General features: G+C 40.3%; 1 protein-coding gene and 1 long non-coding RNA gene across 4 annotated transcripts in view; both read right to left on the bottom strand.

Moving 5' to 3' along the window:
- Window positions 1-7,204: 7,204 nt before the first annotated feature.
- Window positions 7,205-11,472, bottom strand: LOC136991586 (uncharacterized). Its single transcript, XR_010883766.1, has 2 exons — window positions 10,751-11,472; window positions 7,205-8,612 (listed from the first exon to the last, which is right to left on the bottom strand). It is a non-coding gene; the product is annotated as an uncharacterized lncRNA (long non-coding RNA).
- A 132-nt stretch (window positions 11,473-11,604) lies between these two features.
- CEP85L (centrosomal protein 85 like) overlaps window positions 11,605-17,927 on the bottom strand; it is a 118,965-nt gene continuing 112,642 nt past the window's right edge. For all 3 annotated transcript variants that reach the window (XM_067293800.1, XM_067293801.1, XM_067293802.1), the window contains 3 exons: window positions 13,789-13,896; window positions 13,177-13,390; window positions 11,605-11,810 (listed from right to left, as the gene is read on the bottom strand). In XM_067293800.1, the coding sequence (XP_067149901.1) occupies window positions 11,647-11,810; window positions 13,177-13,390; window positions 13,789-13,896 (486 nt within the window). In that variant the 3' untranslated portion in view covers window positions 11,605-11,646. The remainder of the gene's footprint in view (window positions 11,811-13,176; window positions 13,391-13,788; window positions 13,897-17,927) is intronic.

The raw sequence follows: 17,927 nt of genomic DNA, 5'->3' as shown, positions 1-17,927 counted from the left end.
CCTTTATTTTCTCTCCCAAAAGTGGCAAGCTCCCATGATTTAGCTGACTGGCCTGTATTTCCCCATTTCAGAAAGCCTTGCAAAAGCAAGGCTGTGCACGTCTGAAGTTTGATGTTCTTCAGCTTATTATTCTAATATTTCAGCGATGATTTTTTTTCTGTGAGGTGGCTGTTTTGTGGGTTTAACCCACATATTTATTATATTTATTATATAACAGAGTTACTGATTAAAGAAGGGTCCTGAAACTGGCTCCCGCTGCTCCAGGCTCCAACATAAAGAGGATAAGGAGATGGTATTCACATTAATGTCCTCAGAGTAGTGGGTATGAGGGGCAGTAAGCATTAAAGTTAACTACCATCCCCGGACGGCAGTACCGCTGTAAGAGGAGAAGGGGGAAAGGTATGCTACTAATTAACGTGCCAAGCTTATGAAATCTGTTATTTTGTTGGGAAACAAGATGCAGTAATTAGAGCAAGGATAGCGGTTGGGTGTGCTTCAGCTTTATGGCAGGCTCTCTGCTCATTCAGGCAGAAAACTCTTCCATTTTATTCCCAATATCTTTACACAGCTCCCAGAATTTGGGATCCAAACCATTAAAAATGCTGCTTTCTTACTCTATGTCTTCCCCAGGGATTAGTGCTTTAGGGTGAAATCCCAGTCTCTATTCCCTTTTTCTCAGGGAGGTTTGCAGTGAGTATCGCCAGCTGTTGTCCCTTGCGCTTGAGGCACCCTTCCTGGTACAGCTCAGCCCTTGTGATGAAAGAGTAGTGTGGGATACCCTTCGGGCCTGAGAGGGTTCAGGTAGGCTTAACACGTTTATCCAGAAAAAAATCTGCTGCTTCATAGTACTTAACCTCATATTAGAAAATGCATGTGTAACACAGAACTTGACCTGTTCATTAGCCAAATATATAACTTGGAATAGCAATGAATACTCATTACCGGCTCTTGAGATGAGACATGCTGGCACACTGACAAATCTGGGAGGTGATGTCTGCTTCTGGAGAGACAGAAGACTTCTTACCTCCAAACCAGCTTTGCTGAGAGCTGGAAGATGACCTAGACTATTAATAGTTCAGGCAGCGAATGCCAGGCATCACATCTAATATTTTGTACTTAAACCTCTTTGTATTCTTTATGTATGCCGGAGTCTCTGTGAATTTCTCAAATACTTCAGCGATGGCAAGTGAACGGCCATTCCCTGTCGAGATGCAGTACAAGGAGAGACCTGACACCTGTTTGTACCAGCTGGTGTTATGGTTGACAATGGAGCTGACACCAAGGGAGCATTTAGGCCAACAGCCTCTAAAGGGTGTAGGTGATGAAGCGGGCTCCTAAGGAGGGGGCGGGGTGACGGGTGTGTGGGGTGCCCTATCCAAGGCCCCGACTGGGAGGGTACACCCAGCAACACGGCCCAGCACAGCCAGACTCGCCAAGCAGGAAGCCCAGGTTGAAAATCCCATGGGAACTTTCAAGTGACTGAACTGAGCCAGGGCTCAGGTGGTTGTGTTCGTGGTCATGGGCAGAAAAAGGCATAAAGGCAACCATGTTTTCAAAGACTGCAGGGGGGTGCATATATGAACATAAGAGAGTGTGTCGCAGGTAGGACTTGTTTGCGGTGGGACAGAGGGCCTTCACCGGTCCCTCCTGCCCTGCTGCACAGCTGCCCTGTGGCTCCAGGTTTGCCACAGGTACTGGCTTTGCTTTCAGGCCACCTCAAAGCACTGGGCTCAGCTGAGCTGGGTCAAGATCAGCTTCGTGACCAGCTCAAGTGTCCATGCCCCAGGGAAAGACGATCCTCTGAAGAAAGTCAATGTCATCAGTCACCTGGGTCAGTCATATCCATTTGCAAGGCAGAGGCTCTCCCTCTCTATCGCTGGATCTCCTCCAGTGATGACTGATGAGAAACAGCCATAGTCTGATTTAACCATTATGATATCAAAAATAGCAGAAGGTTAGAAACTGTGCCAGTCCAACAACACCTGTCATCCACATTGCTCTGACACTATATCTTGCTCTTATGTATACCTAAACCTATTTAGACAGCTAGGTGTTTCCTCTCCTCCTTCCTCCCCCCCCCCCCCCAAGCTATAATGCACCTGGTTACTATGGTTGGAAATACAGTGATTTTTTTAAAAAAGTCTGAAAATGATTGTGGAGTCCTGTAAAATGATTTGGCAAATTAATGAAAGCAGATGTGATTATAGAGAGTATAGTAGGACTATAATGCATTGCCTATATTCCTTGCTCAAATTATTGCTTTAGCTTCAAGCTCTTAGCTAAATAGATTTCTGTAATACTTTATCTCCACAACACTGTAGTCATAAATACAAGTCATAGAAAAAAGAATAGCAATTAATTTGTCATCAAAGAATCAATACTGTAGACTGGGGGGAAAACGTTTTAACCTCCTGGAACATAGTGAAAAAAGATATCTGTCTGTTTGTTTGATTCCTAAGAGTATATCATTAGGATTTATAAGTAAAGGGAATTCTTATCCTATTACAGCAAGTGGTCACTTGCAGAAGTGGGCTGGGGTCTAGGTCCCATTTTCTTTCTGTTCAGCTCCTGACATTCTGAAATATTTTAAACTAGACTGCTTTTATTGCTCAGTATGACAGGCCACATCTGGAGTACTGTGTCCAGTTCTGGGCTCCCCAGTACAAGAGGGATGTGGCACTACTGGAGCAAGTCCAGTGAAGGGCTACAAAGATGATTAGGGGACTGGAGCATCTCTCTTATGAGGAAAGGCTGAGAGAGCTGGGCCTGTTTAGCCTGGAGAAGAGAAGGCTGAGAGGAGATCTTATCAACGTGTACAAGTATCTGAAGGGAGGGTGTCGAGAGGATGGGACCAGACTCTTTTCAGTGGTGCCCAGCGACAGGACGCGAGGCAACGGGCACAAACTGAAACACAGACGCTTCCATCTGAACATGAGGAAATACTTTTTCCCTGTGAGGGTGACAGAGCACTGGAACAAGTTGCCCAGAGAGGTGGTGGAGTCTCCTTCTCTGGAGATATTCAAAACACGCCTGGATGCAATCCTGTGCAATGTGCTCTAGGTGACCCTGCTTGAGCAGGGGGGTTGGACTAGATGATCTCCAGAGGTCCCTTCCAACCTCAGCGATTCTGTGATTCTGTGTTTCTGTCTTGGGAACAGGTAAAAGTCTAACCTCTGCCACTTCATCTTTGTGCTAATGTACATGGAATAAGGTTGATGTCTTGTCACTGAATCAACCTGCTGCAATGCTTGTGTCACAGCTAACCCAAATCCTGAAGAAGCTGCTGCCAAAAAATGAAGATTTACCTGCCTCCTGTTTCTGGGGGAGGGGCAGGGTCTCACTTAGCTCCTTCTGAAATTTTAGTGATTCTCTTCTAGGTCAATGATGTCCAAATCTTATATCTATGATTGTAATATGCCCACCAGTTTATCTTCTAATAGCGTGAGTATGGTTTGGTAACAGCAGCAGACCTCCTAGGTGTATTTAAAGAGAGCCAAGGGGAGCACACTGAGGGCGGCAGTAAATTCCAGGTACGATGAAGGTCGAAAGTGTCTATTAATTCAGGAAATTGTATTATTCTAATGATTTTGAATGGCTATCAACCACACACTGTTACTGCTAAGAAGAGAGTACCAATTTTTCAGTTTGCTTACAGCTTTAAAACAAAACAAAACAACAACAACAAAAAGAAAAAACAAGGCAAACATGGTGTCTGAAGGCAAATCAGAAAGAGCTAGCTGGATTTTGCCAAAGGCACATCAGGTCTTTGAAAGGACTGAGGAATCAGGACAGTGAAAAGCAAGGCAAAATCTAGCTTCTTCTCAGCCTGTCGGGGTCCTATGTGATGAATCGGACAGCATGAGGGCACAGGCTGGCTCCCATCCACAGAGACCCGGGTACCCCCGTGGCATGAGCCCGCTGCACAGCGCAGCACAGCCCAGGGCCGTGCAAGCCCCTGCATCGTAGAGCAGCGCTGACAGCCTCGGGCATGCCACCGGGCTCTTGTTTTGTGCAGCTGCCACTCAAACTGGTGCAGTTTTCCTTAGCGGTAGCTGAAACGTAGCACAAGGGATGTGGTTGGGCTCCATGTGAATGACTTCTTCTCTGTAAAGGTGCCTCTGGACCAGGCTTTGGGCCCATGGGCTTTCCAGCATGCTCCTGGGGGTGGCGGGGGACACCGGGCTCCTTCAGGGCAGGTGTCTCCCTGCAGAAGGGCCGACGAGGACCATGCAGTACCCTGAAGCAGCTTTCTGGTTAGGCACCTCCGGCCACTACAAAGCTGTTTTCTGCCAGCCTCAATATAGCAAGTTTGGTTTGGGAGAGTTTTTTCGGCATCCTTCTGGCAGTCAAGGGCTACCTGCTGCAGCATATCCTTAGTTTTTAATGCATGGGAGACACGCTTTTACGATCTCAAATTCCATTCAGTTCTGTCTTGACAGGAAACTTCAGGGTCAGAGAACTCCCTTTCTGCAACCTTTAGCATTACAATTCGCTCAGCAAAAATACCATTTTTTAAAACCAGAACTTGACTATGATATCCTTTCTCCTTCCTCTAGGTAAATGCTTTCACAGGTACACAGACTAGTAAATCAGTTTTCTGGTCTATTAATACATGTGTTTAAATTCTGCAGCGTAGCTGCCAAACTGTTCATGAAAGATCCAAGAAACATTAGCTGAACCTATCAAGTTCCCTCCAAACTATTTGTGTAGACTTTAACTCCATGACTTGAAGCATGTCTTTACCTCCATGAAATTAGGACCTTCAACATCAAGCGGAAGAATGGGAAAAGCAGCAGCCCCTCAAGGGGGAGTAACTCACATAAAGCAAGAAGAGAAATATGCATATTTTATAATTAAATACTATAATTCACAGTATATGCTTTCCTGTGCCACTTGGAAATTCCCCACGTATACATAACTCATTCATTTACAAAACAAATGACCCAGTATCCTTAGCAAATCCAGCAGAATTGTTTAATTTACATACAGCAGGTAACCTACTGCAGGTTTAGCTGATGCAAATTGTCCTTATTCAAGATGCTGCTATATACAATGTTATTGTTTAAAGTTTAATTTTTAACCACATTTGGAATTGTATTTTGTTTGTGGCATAAAAGCAACAGAACATTTTCCACCACTACTATTGTTAGCAGTGCTTTAATCATGATACTTTGAAACCTAAACCTGACTTTGAAAAGTTCACAAAAGGTCATCCTCAGAAATCTTATGGAAAGTTGGCATCTGTGCAGCCCTTTACATACATTTATACAGAGCCCAGAATGTTTTCAACTGAATGAGAAGCACATCACTCAACATTCAGTCACAGGGTCTGAGCACAGCAAGTGATCTGTACCACATAAAATGTATTAGCTAATTCAAGTGAATTTCCTAATGTCTTTGAGAAGATGAGAAATTGTCAACTTTCATGCTCTGCACAATGTGATATATTGGTGGATAAGCACAAGACCAGCAGTCTACATGCAAAGCTCATTCAGCACTTGCTGCTCCAAAGGGGCTCTGAGATTTTTGCTAAGAGTTGTCAGGAGAGAACCGTTTTCAGCTGACCGCACTTTCCTTGGCCTGTTCGCTGCATTTGTGAAGGCTCCTGTTACATGTTTAAAATTTTAACTTCCCGCTTTTCCTCAGACTGCATCGACTAGCTTAATACTGAAGTGAAGTCAGCACTGCTTGGTTAGGTGGCACTACAGTGACCTGCGGGAGTTCATACAGCAGGGATTTCTGAACACCTTAACTATCTTTCTAGCTAGTCTAACCTAGATATCCATTTCTGCTGTCTAAAACAAACAAAACAAAGACCCTGCATCGCCTTTGTGATCCTGTGATCCCCAGTTTCTTCCTTGGTACCAGACCCACTATTGCTTTTGCTTCACATCCAATTTTCTCTCCCCCCCCCCATGTGACTGGCTTTGGGGCAGCCACATGTTCCAAAGTTGAAGAGTCCTACCTATGTCCAGCAAGAAATGCAGACCGACAGAAGCTTAAACTAGATCTGAGTCACTGCTGCTACCTTCCCTTTTCTGTTATGATCCAGATTCATGTTTACTTCAGCTGAGGATGTAAAAAGGCAAAATCTTCATCCTCTTCCCCTCTATGATCTCTGAAAGAGCTTTGGGATCATCATTTTTCCCTTTCCACAGCTGGCAGGCAGGAGCCCAGCTACTGAACTTATGAACAAACCCAGATTTCGCACTGATACACTTGCTCTGCCTCAGGATTTGACTTGCACAGGCTTCCTCTGCAGCCAAAACAGAGCTCCAGGTTACCTAGATCCGCTGTTCCACCCCAGAACTACTATTCTGGTAGAAAAGCGCTATCCAGTTTTGAGAGAAGAGTTTTGCTTATGTGTCCGGCTGCAAGATAAAGGGTAAATGCCTAATACATCTTTAGACTAGATTTTATTAGTACAGGAGCAGCCAGAGTTTATAAAGCATATTGCTTGATGGGCTTAAAGAGCAAAGGCATTGCCACAAGAGATCTAAGCGGCATCTGCCCTGCCAGTCCGTTGTCTGTAGCAAAGCATCCAGCTGATTTCTTCCAAATGAAACCCATCTCTTGCAGTCTAGCACTTTTCATTTGTTATCTGGACTTTCTGTAAGATGTGAGGAAAACCTGATTGTGGGGAAACAACCACCAGGTCTCTCCAGAATAGCCTTTATATCACCAAACTTACTGCAGCTTTATATTTGCTTCCCATTTACCTTTCTGATCAGCTAATGTTCAACTGTAACGTTAGTGAACTCCCCTGCTTGACTGACTCAAGAGCTCTCAACCTGTGTTTCACTGTAGGATGGGGAAAAAAGACTGCACACCACTAACTTTTCTAGTTCAGTGTTTTTGCTGCCTACACATTTCTCTTGTTAATCAACATCTGAGGTGGGCAATAGCATCCTCCTCCTAAAAAAGCAGTAGGGACTTTACAAGCAACTCTTTTCTAAAATCCTTTCATTACCTCAAGTAATACTTTTGCTACCAATGCCCTCTTTTTAAAGCAAAATTAATGCCAGAAAGAGAGCTTGGTCAGTTGATATTTAGATAGAATATAAACTGCACTGAAGGAAAGTTAGGGGTGCCTGCTAGGGGGGGCTTCTTTCACACTGCATTTCTTGTCTCCAGCCATTAGTCTAGCTTTGGTCCCTTCTGTTACATGCCAGGTATTGGACAAATGGAACAATGGAAAAGAAAATCAGTTTTATAAGAAAATTTATTTTTGCTCTGTGGATACAAATCCCAAACATCAACAAACAAATTCCAGTGGAAAAATACCAGTCATTAACAATGAAAACTTTTATTATTATTTAATAAATAGAACTTTGGCATTCAAAATTCTAGCTGTAAACCCTACTTTAAAAAAAATTACAAAAAGAGGCAAGAACAATAAGCCTAAAGCTGAGCCAGCCAGTGGCTCCTTTACTTTTTACAATGAACACATTTTGATTAAGTCATGACAACTCTATTTACATATGAGGTATTCTGAGCGGTTCAAAAATTGAACCCAATTTACAAGCTACCAGTCTTTAGGGACTGATCCAGTACATATGTCAGCTGTGCTTTTAAAAGTTAGCTCCAAACACTCCTCCCCACTGAACTAATGATATACTGTAATTAATATACACAAAATCAACACACTATGATTTGAGTTTCCTGCTCACGCTTCATACTCAAAAAAGCTGCATACTACAACCAGCCTAACATCGAAAGTGTATACCTAGTACCTATTTTAAGTACTTATATTTCTAGATGTTATGCAAGAGTCCTTACTACAAAAGCCTATAAACAAAATATTGGCAGGCAAGAGGGAAACAAGGTGCAGCCATTGATATTCTAACAACTTATCTACAGTTCATAGGGAATATACACTTACTTCGGGCAAAAAAAGGCACAAAGGTATGCAGCTGTGGAATTAATATTGCTAATGAGCTACTGGAATAAACAATCTCTTTACATAATATCCATTGACTTCTTTTCAACCTAAGAATGCAGATTAATTCAAAAGATCTTTTCCCCACTCTTGACAGAACTTGTTATATCTGGGCTCTTCTGACTGATCGATCTCTAACTCCACCTGTGTAAGAACACTGATGAGGACAGGAAAACTGGAGAAAACTAAGCCCATGCTGGTACATGGCAGCATGCCAGCGCTGCCAGCACTAGGGCAGCAGGCGGTGGAGGAAGTGTTTTTTGTTCTTTCCTTGTGCTCCCACCCCGCAAGCAGTCAGGAAGAGCATCTGAAACAAAAGCAGCCAGTGAGGGCAAAGGAAGGAAAGAAACCTGAAGTGAAAAAGGATAAAATCACTTTGGCTCTTGCAATTACTGCATGACCATGGGCTGTTTTAAGATGTTGAAGTCTGAGTGGGTGGTTACAGCAATCTCAATAATTTCACAGAATTATCACACTATAAAGCTGCACAGCTGAGGCTAGGAACTTAAACCAAGTTTACACAATTGCGCTGCATTACTCCTATATAGCAAATACATAGCATCATCTATAGCTTGTCCAAAGACAGTTACTTTCTGAGTCTTTTTCAAAATACATTATTGAGTACAGTAGTTACTTACTGTAAGTATCTTCTAAAGGATTGTATAAATTCAATCTGAAACGATACAAAAAAATTCCTGTACAAATTTGCTGACAGACAGAACTGTACAGTATCCATTCATTAGCAGTTGCTTTTCAGCCCTTGAGATTGTCTAACAGCTACAGCAAAAAGTTGTCATGACTAAATCTAAGCAATTCCAATGTTAACATTCATTAATCAGCTGTGTATTAAATATGCTGAATGAGACCACACATACTACTTTTTAACCAATTAAACAATCATGCATATCCTAGACAAAGCTTATTCCATTTAGAGGCATCTGTAAACTGATGTATATATAGCAATTGCTACTACTACAATAGGCCAAATTTTAAGAAATCAAATAAAATACTGTATCACTGTATATATTCAGTTGGTAATCTGTATCTTTGGCTCATACATCCATCATTTACCTCCCTACTTTTAATATGACTTAGGCAGATAAACTCAGGGTGCTTTAAAATCAAGTGCTTTAAAGTCAACATAAATATTACAGATTCTGTAATAAAAATTTAAAAATGCAAGAAGATTGTAGCATTGCAATCCAAGTATTACAACTAAAATGGGACCTCTTTCCTGAGGGAATTTCAACTAATACTTAAAGAGCATAAAAAGCTCCTGAAGTGCTTTGCAAATATTAAATTACTAATCTCACCTCTGCTGTACAGTATCACCATTTGAGAGATGGGACAGTGGAGGCACACCAGTCAAATGACCAGCTTAATAATACAAAGTGACAGAAAGGGACTCAGAAAGTCTCCTGTTCCTTTCTAATCGCTCCATTAAACTCATTATTTCCACAAAATTTAGAAGAATGTGTTGCTTGGTAGTTTTTATAGATATAACACTTCCATCTAAGGAAATAATGTGCGGCTTAGGTACTTCCTCCCTCCCTAATACTTTTAGGTTACTATCTGAAATTCTATTGTTGAATTTCTGATACCAGACAAAGATGCCATAAACTGGGGCCTATTATTTCACTGCAGGGCCAAGAACAATGAACTACATCAAAGGAACTGGCTGTTAAAAAATATTGATGCTCCAGTTATAAAAGCCAGTACTGTTAGAGGCACAGGAAACGAGGAGAGTCTATTTGCACAAAGATCCTGGTTTTCTGTTTTGCACTAGTATGAAGGTATATCTTCAAAACTATAGAAAGAGCAGTGTTTAGACATCAAAAATAAATGGCCTCCTTTCTTCCTCTGAAGTGTAGACACTGGGCAACTTCACTTGAGATTTCATTTAGACATTCTTTTTAGTGCTTGCAAGGAGGTGGATCAGTCAGGTTAATCTACCTGAAAATACCATGAAGCAATAATATAGATAGTAACACTATTTTTCACAGATTAGTCCAGGTGTAGGTTCATGATAAAGAATATTGTCGAATAAATAAGTCCATATAGTTAAAAAAAACCAACATTTTTTAAATCACTAAAATATAAAACAACATTAACAGTAACTGTTTAACATAGAACAGAAAGTGAAAAATTGCCAAGTTAAACATTGGTAACTTTAGTCTATGTTGCTATATGCTTTTTTTCCTATTAGTTTAGATATCATCAGAAAATTGAAGATACTAACTCATTTGTTACAAGAATTTTACTCTCTGTTTACTTAGTCCTAACCGTTATGCTTTTTAACAGAGATTTCTGCTGTTACCAACACTGCAGGGCAGCTGACCAACTGACTTCCACCTCAGCCACTCCAAACTTTCTTTAAATATCACATATAGTCAATGCTCATATTTTTTCTTAATAATGTGATTTAAGAGTGGTTTTGCTCTTTGTGGACTTTTGTTTCCTTCAGTAAAATACTATTTTACACCACACACAACTGTTCAGCTAACTTTCAGTACTGTTGCAGGAAGGTAGAGTGGTCAGTATTCCAGCTGTCCCACAGGAGTGAAATAGCACTGCCAAGTGACACTCACTGAATAAACTATGAAAATATGTTATCTTCTTTTTTTAAATGTAATCTCTTCCTACAAATATGGAGGAATTCAAAACTCCCAAACAATGTGGAAAATTTTGCAGTCTTCAGATAACTGAGTATTCAACACTGGCAAGCGGAAACATTCTGCTTTGAGCCCTGATTTTGCAAAGTGTCAAACACCCGTTTCGTAGCTCTAGTAAGAAATGGTTGAGGTTGCTCACCTCCTCCTCAGAGGCCTTCTGGGATAGAACCTTGCATATATAGACTAGCCACATTTTAAAACAGATATGAAGGAAGGAAAAAAAAAAAAAGAAGAAGAAAGCATGGTATGAACACTAAAATACAGCCTACTCTTTTTCTGATAGCCACATCCTATGCCATGATTTTCCTCCCAGCTTCTCTGGGTTTGTGACAGACTTCATACTTTTGAAACTTCTTAAAGCAATGCGGAGATTTAATAGTCCTAAATTTGATGAATTTCATGCACGTAAAGAAGTTAAAACTTGTTTTTGCTTCTGCTATTGGGAAAGCATGCTAGTGATCCATTACTGAAAATAACAGCTTTCCTCTGTCAAATTCTTTAGGTGATTTAAAGAGTAGTTACTTTTTGCAGTGCTCAGGAATTATTCCAATTGCAATTTCTAGAATGAAGTGCAGTCGCTGAAGCCTCTGGCTTCACCACATACAGCTCTAGGTCCTTTGACCCTTTTCTGCAATTTCAGAATACAGATGCTTCCTTCAGCAAAGGTTTGAATGGCAAGGACAGAGTAGTAGCAACATGGTGATTTTGACGCTCTCATTCCAGAAACCACATGAAGTAATAAAATGAGTCCTAAAATGAGTCCTAATGAAGGAAACAAGTATCCAACTGAAACATTCTTCACAGCTTGCTCCTACATTCAGTAGTTTGGAGAAAGATTTCTTGTAGCTTGTACCACTCTGTTCAAACCATGATGCTCCCCTCCCCACCCAACTCCCAAGATTAAATATGCACAGTCCTCATAGATATGCATGTGCAGCTCTATTTGCAATCTTCCAATATGGCTCCTTAATAGAAATGAAAAGACCTGTGACACAGCAATGTTTAATAAGTCATTTGTTGCTAGATGAAACATTGTCATTGAGTAATGCAATTGTCCCCCATGTCCTGAGCGTAACGGTCCGACATTATAGTCCTTAATTCATCGATATCCTTGCGTAACTGACAGACATCCAAGAGCTTCTTCGAAAGAGTTTCTGTGCTGTGGTAGTTTTCATTCTCTTCAGCTGAGCAGCTCAGTGCTGTGAAAAACAAACCCCACAGTTAAAGCTTGCTCTAACAACTGTGCTCGGTGAATACGTAAACTGGTCAGCCCCTCTCAAAATGGCTGGGGGGGGGGGGGGGGGGAGATGACATTTTAATTTAATTCCATCAAGACAAATTATGCTTCAGCATGATGAAAAAACAACAAAGTGTGGTACTGTGTGAACTGAAAGCCAGTTCAGAACCTATCATTGCTTCTCTGAAAGACAGGCTTTTCTGTTTGCACTAAAATCTAGGCTTGCCAGCAGCTTTCAACAACAGTGCTAAGATGAAGAAACTGGGCAGAACAACCAGGCTAGAGGTTTCGGTGCTCTCTAGCCCCTCAGAAAAGATGGGTAAGAGGATTCAGTAAATGAGGTCACGTAAGATTATGGAATAGTACTACAGATGTATTGCACTATTTGTCTTGCTGGTTGATGATGGTCTCAGGGACTCTGAGTGTCATATGCTGCACTCCCCAATACCATGGGGGTTACAGTGCAGACGAATACATGTGGTGTGTAGTAGCTTTGCTGCACAGGACAGTATACTTTCCCCTTTCTACTTTGCTGAAGGTCCAGTTCAGCAACAAGTTTATCTGATTAGTTCTAATTAACATCCAGAAAAAAATATGATGATATATTCAGGTCAAAAAAAAAAAAAGTAATTGTTTTGTATCTTGTTAAAAGAAGAAGAAAAAAAACCTTAACATAAACTCATTACACTGAAGTTTTGTCTGACTAGCTTTAGGATGTGCTCTTCATCTCCAGGTTAGTTTAACAGCTGAGCAAGTCCAAAAGACTAGATGTGCAATTAGCAGTACTGAAGATGGTGTTGCCTGCCAGTCAGGTTTATTTAATACATGCAGGCCCACACCCCAAACACACACCTACAGATGTTCACACTGCAGATGTACACTCTTTCCATCACTTGAGCCCAAAGGCTTTAAAACAAAAGTATACTTGAAGCATCTGTATCAGGCTCGCTTATGAGTTTATAGGTCAGAACACACTTAGCAGAAAACATCCATTAGCCCTCAAGGTGACTGCAGTGTGTCTCAGGAGGGACAGACATCTGAGTATGCACCTTTCCTTTCTAACAGGGTGAGTATATCCACGACTGGGGCCATAGGAACAGTCAGCTGGCCACCTTCTGTCCTTGGAGCTGACCAGCACCTGTGTACTCTTACGTAATTAGTAGCCCAGTGTTCCCAGAGCGCTCCAGTACAGTTCCTGCACAACTGCTTCAGTTGCACAGCAAGGGGAAGACTGTGGCCTGTCCAGCTGGCAAGTCTGAGCACCACCTAGCTAAACTGTTATTCTATGTCAAAACACAATTAATCATGGCAATGACAGCATCACTTACATCTGATTCCCAGCAGTAAGGAAAGGTTGGGCTCCTTGCCCTGAGCTCTCTGGGTAAGAATACTGCACAGTGCTTTCAAGTCGTACAAACAGTGGGACATTTCCTTGAACAACTGGTCTGCTATGGGCATCTTCTCAGAGACTGGCTGCCTGGCCTGTTCCACCTGTCGTATCTGCTCCTTCAGAGAGGCATTCTCTTCCACCAATCTTTGGTTCTTCGTGAAAGAGACAGGAAAAAAGGGCAAGTTAATTTGCAACATACAGTGTAGCAAAAAGTTTTCTGTTTCAAACCACAAACAACATTAAATAAAATTAATTGTATTTATTATTTATTAAATACATAGCATCAATATTTCTCTAGACTCCAAAGCATGATAATTAACCAGCTTTTACCCAACAGTCTGTTCCATGGGACCACTGCTTACTGGCCTTGACACTAAAAATGCTCACTTTTTGAGGTAGAGATAGTATCTATTACATCTGCACAGCATCTAGCATGATGAAGTCTGTATTAAGCTCATAAAGCCCTTCCATGAGATATCATAATCATATTCTACAAGGTTTTTCCTTGCTGGTTTGGTTTGGGGTTGGGTTTTGAAAGGGTTTTACTTACTTCAAAGAGAGTTTTATTTAATCGCTCTATATTCTTTTCTTTTTCTTCAAGCTCATTTGTCATCTTCTGAACTGTCAGCTTTTCTTGCAAAAGCTTCTCTTGCATAGACTAAATCAAATGAAAACACAGGTAATGATTTTAAATTTTCATACTGTATGTTAGCACTGACAAAAAAATGCACTCTCAATAAATTTCTAAATTCTACTTATTTATTGTTATTGCATTACTTTCTCATTTGTTATCTTCCTACCATGTTCCACCTAGTAAGTATTCAGCTGGAGCAACAGCTAACATAACTACATGCTAACATAACTATTCTAAATATCGCCAAACCCTTTAACTTAGCAATATCAGTTTATAAACAAAAAAACTCATGCAAAACGTTACTCTAAAAAGGAATGCGTGAAGTCTAAAATAACCATGCAGTACTGTTTATTCTATTCACATAACTTCACTTGAAATAAGAAGAATATTAATGACAACTAAGCTACATTTGTGTAATCACTGAGTTACTAAGAATTAGTCAGAACAATAACTAAGAATTTTTTTGATCTCTATTTTCCTTGAATACTGTGGCAGGGGTTCCTACAACCTTTCACAACACAGAATTCACCTGGTGAATTTGCTACGCAACTGAGAAGAAAGTCCTTGACAGCTGATATCAGAGCAGTGACCTCCATTTAAAACCATTCACGCACAAGATCAATCACAATGCTTGGCATATCTCTACTGTGTTCAGCAACAACTGCAAGTAACTTATTTGTAGTTTACAGTACAATTTTAGTAGACAGAAAAATTATTCTCATCAGTAATAAAGTCAACAGAATGTTTCTAGGATTCTGTTGTACCTAAGTCTTGGAGCATTTCATGTTTGACTTCCAGACCAGTCTCAAGCAGCAATAAACCCAAACCCAGCAACACTGCAATCAGCTGCTGCCAATTCCCCTCTTCAAGTCTTCTTGTTGCAACTGACTGAACTACTCTGAAGTTTCTCCTTTAAGTTGTACAAAGCCCAGCTATAACATATTTTAACACCAGTTGCATCAGGTTTTGAAGTATCAGACAGCTCACCTGAGGCATATGCTCTGAGAGAATTACAGTGTTCATCAATTTATTACTTTGAATAACATATGAAACTGCTACATCTAAAATTTCACTATACTTAACTGTGTTCCAATGTGATTTAACTTGTATTTTACCTTTTAGTAAGATAAGGATAATCCTACTTCTCAAAGAGACGTGGAATCTATTAATTTATATACAGTGCTACAGCCTTAAAGCACTGAATTGCAATGGAGTTCGACTATTCCAGATTAAATGAATGAACCGTATTTTATTCTTATAGTAAATTTCTAATTTTCACCCACAGAGTCGAAGCTCAGAAGTCATTATATATTTCCACTAGGATTTTTGGCATGAACTCTGTGTGACTACAGTTTTATCTTTGTTGTCAAAAGCAGGCAGATTTATTTTGCTGCTTGGCTTTTATATCAGTATATATGCCTTTCAAGGTCATTTGGCAAAATTCAGAAAAAGGAATATTCAACCTACTTATCTGAATACTAGTAACAATGAACACTGATTACATAAACTCCTGATGCTTTATACCACAAATCTTTTCAATTTTCATGAAGAAATAACAAAAAAATCCTCTTTTGTTGTTAATAGTATCACTCAGAAATCTGATGCTGTGCTACTACAGTACATGAAGTGTCCTCCACATCCCTAACTCAGCAGCACATTAATATGTAAAATCTGTTACCCAATTTCAATTATAAGATGTAAATCCAATCTTATCTTGCTCAAAATACAGCTAGAGCATTGGTAACAAAGCTGCGTGCTTTAGCACAGTTCTGATTCTAACCCTCCATACAGTGGAACTAGAGATCGTGACAGAGAGGAGGAGAAAGAGCATTTCACAAACCAGCGGAGTTCACTTTACAGAATAACTTTGTCTGGGAAGAATATTTTTCTTGAATCTCTGCAGGTAAAAGCCTAGAGATTGATCTTCCAAAGCTGAAAACTCTCTTACAGGGAAATCTATATAGTGGTTTAAATAAAATGCTATTGAAAGGTCAAGTCACTCTTTAGCATAAGATATGCTTAAATTGCTGCATTCTCATTCTGCAGCTTCATTCAAGGGGGGGGGGGGCGGTGCGCGCACATGTGAGTACATGTGTCCACACACACAGAAAAATTATATCAAGCTCACCACTTGATAGAACGACAGCAAACTGTGCAAAACTTAGCTAGTTTGGGGGTCTTAAGAAAACAAGTAAGCTTTGGTTAAAAAAAGCGCCAAACTTCCTATTATGTGAACTATTCCTTAACTGTATGAAAAATGGAATTTTCAGGGCACTAATACTGTGAATTGTAGAGCATAGGGAGACTATGCCTATATGTACATCTGCCTTATACCATATACATACCTTCCTCTACACTCTGTAGGCCAAGTATTTGACTTGCCAGCTATAAGAATCACTAGTGCTGACAAGAAGGCTGACAGTATTGAGAAGGAAGGTAGGGCAAATACTAAGTGGAATTATTAATGGCCTGGGCACACATTGGAGGTGTGAAGCCTTGACAAACAATTTCCTAACATACTCATCTCAACACTACAAAAGCAGCAAAAAAGTCAGTATTTTTTCATACCCCTTTGCAAAATTGGAAAACAAAGGCATTAAAATTTAGACACTTAATTTGGATCAAAAGCTTTATTTTTATCTAAGTAATAAAAATTACTGGGTAGAATTCAGAAACGACTACTTGTTTTTAAGCTATTTTCATGCACTTGACACATCTCTCAGCTCACCCACACCAAACACCTAGAAAGGAAGTGTCGAGATAAGCTGCATCCTAAAGATAAGCTGCAGCAGAGAACACAACTTCGTACTGGGGTGGGGGGAAGGAAGAACACGGGCTCTGCTCTATGTCAAAGGAAACCTCCTGTGCCAGAAGAAGGGAGGAAACAGCTCTGCTTGATGCACTTCCTTTGTAGTGCTTGCAGATGAGTATGATCTGCAGTGATGTTGAATAGTCTTTTTTAAATTTTTCTTAAACAGTGTCTTCTGGAAAAAAAAAAAAAAAAAGGTCATACTGGGTCAGACTGAAAGTCCATCTAGCTCAGTATCCCCTGGCCATGGTAACGGCCAAAAAGAAAACGTTTAGGGAGGAAGAGGAGAACAGATCCCCAAAATACCCTCCCAGCTTCCACGTATCTTCAAATGTTAATAGCCCTTCATGCATTCCCCTTCATGAAGAAGTCCAGTGACATCCTGAGCCTCAGTTATGATAAATGCATTACCGCTACCAGTACCAGGTACATGTTTTATATTTGCGTCAATACCAGACATTAAAGGTTTGACTGTGCAGTCCTCCTTAGGGTGAGCAGGTGGCGGGGAAGACAGGTTTAGAAGTGTTACCTTCCCCAGAATTACTTTTGTCACTAAATTTACACTGCTGTGCTGATTATTCCAAAAACATCCTCTAGAATATTCCAAATAGGTACATACTCAGCTCATGAGTATCATCACTTAACAGTAACTACTGAAAGTGGAAACCAATGTTTATTTCTAAAAGATATATCTATCTATGCTACCCTAATCTTATGCTACCCTAAACTTAAAACTCAGAAGCAGCACGTATGCTTACCAGCTTGGTTGAGCCCATAGTGCTATGATTTTCCAGGGCTCAAAGAGCTCTTCAGTTCATCCTTATTTTTTCCCTTTTGCTTTCTAAAGTTACAATTTGGTGGCATTATTCCCAGTCCTGGCACAATTTGGGTTTATTGTGACTGATGGGATTGACGGATGGACTTTGAGTAACACAGGCACCATACGATCTGACTTTCTTCTCCTATCTGTTTTGTATAAAAATGTTAATTTTGTGATATCTAAATTACTCATGTAAATATGGATTTTGTAAAAGCCAATTCCATTTATAATTTTCCTTTTTCTGAAGATGTGCTCATATGCATTACATCTTTTCAAAACCAACTAGAATCTTAACCCCTCACACTTGGGAAAACAAACCAACCAAGTAAAACCATACAACATATCAAGGAAGATCAAAATCACTCCGTCATGCTTTTAAGCAAACAGAAACTAGCACTGCTCAATACAGTGCTGTTTGAAGCAAAA

The sequence above is a fragment of the Apteryx mantelli genome, chromosome 3, assembly GCF_036417845.1.
Source record: "Apteryx mantelli isolate bAptMan1 chromosome 3, bAptMan1.hap1, whole genome shotgun sequence".
Lineage (NCBI taxonomy): Eukaryota > Metazoa > Chordata > Aves > Apterygiformes > Apterygidae > Apteryx > Apteryx mantelli.
Note: the sequence above shows the minus strand (reverse complement) of the source record. Positions and strands in the feature narration are given on the sequence as shown.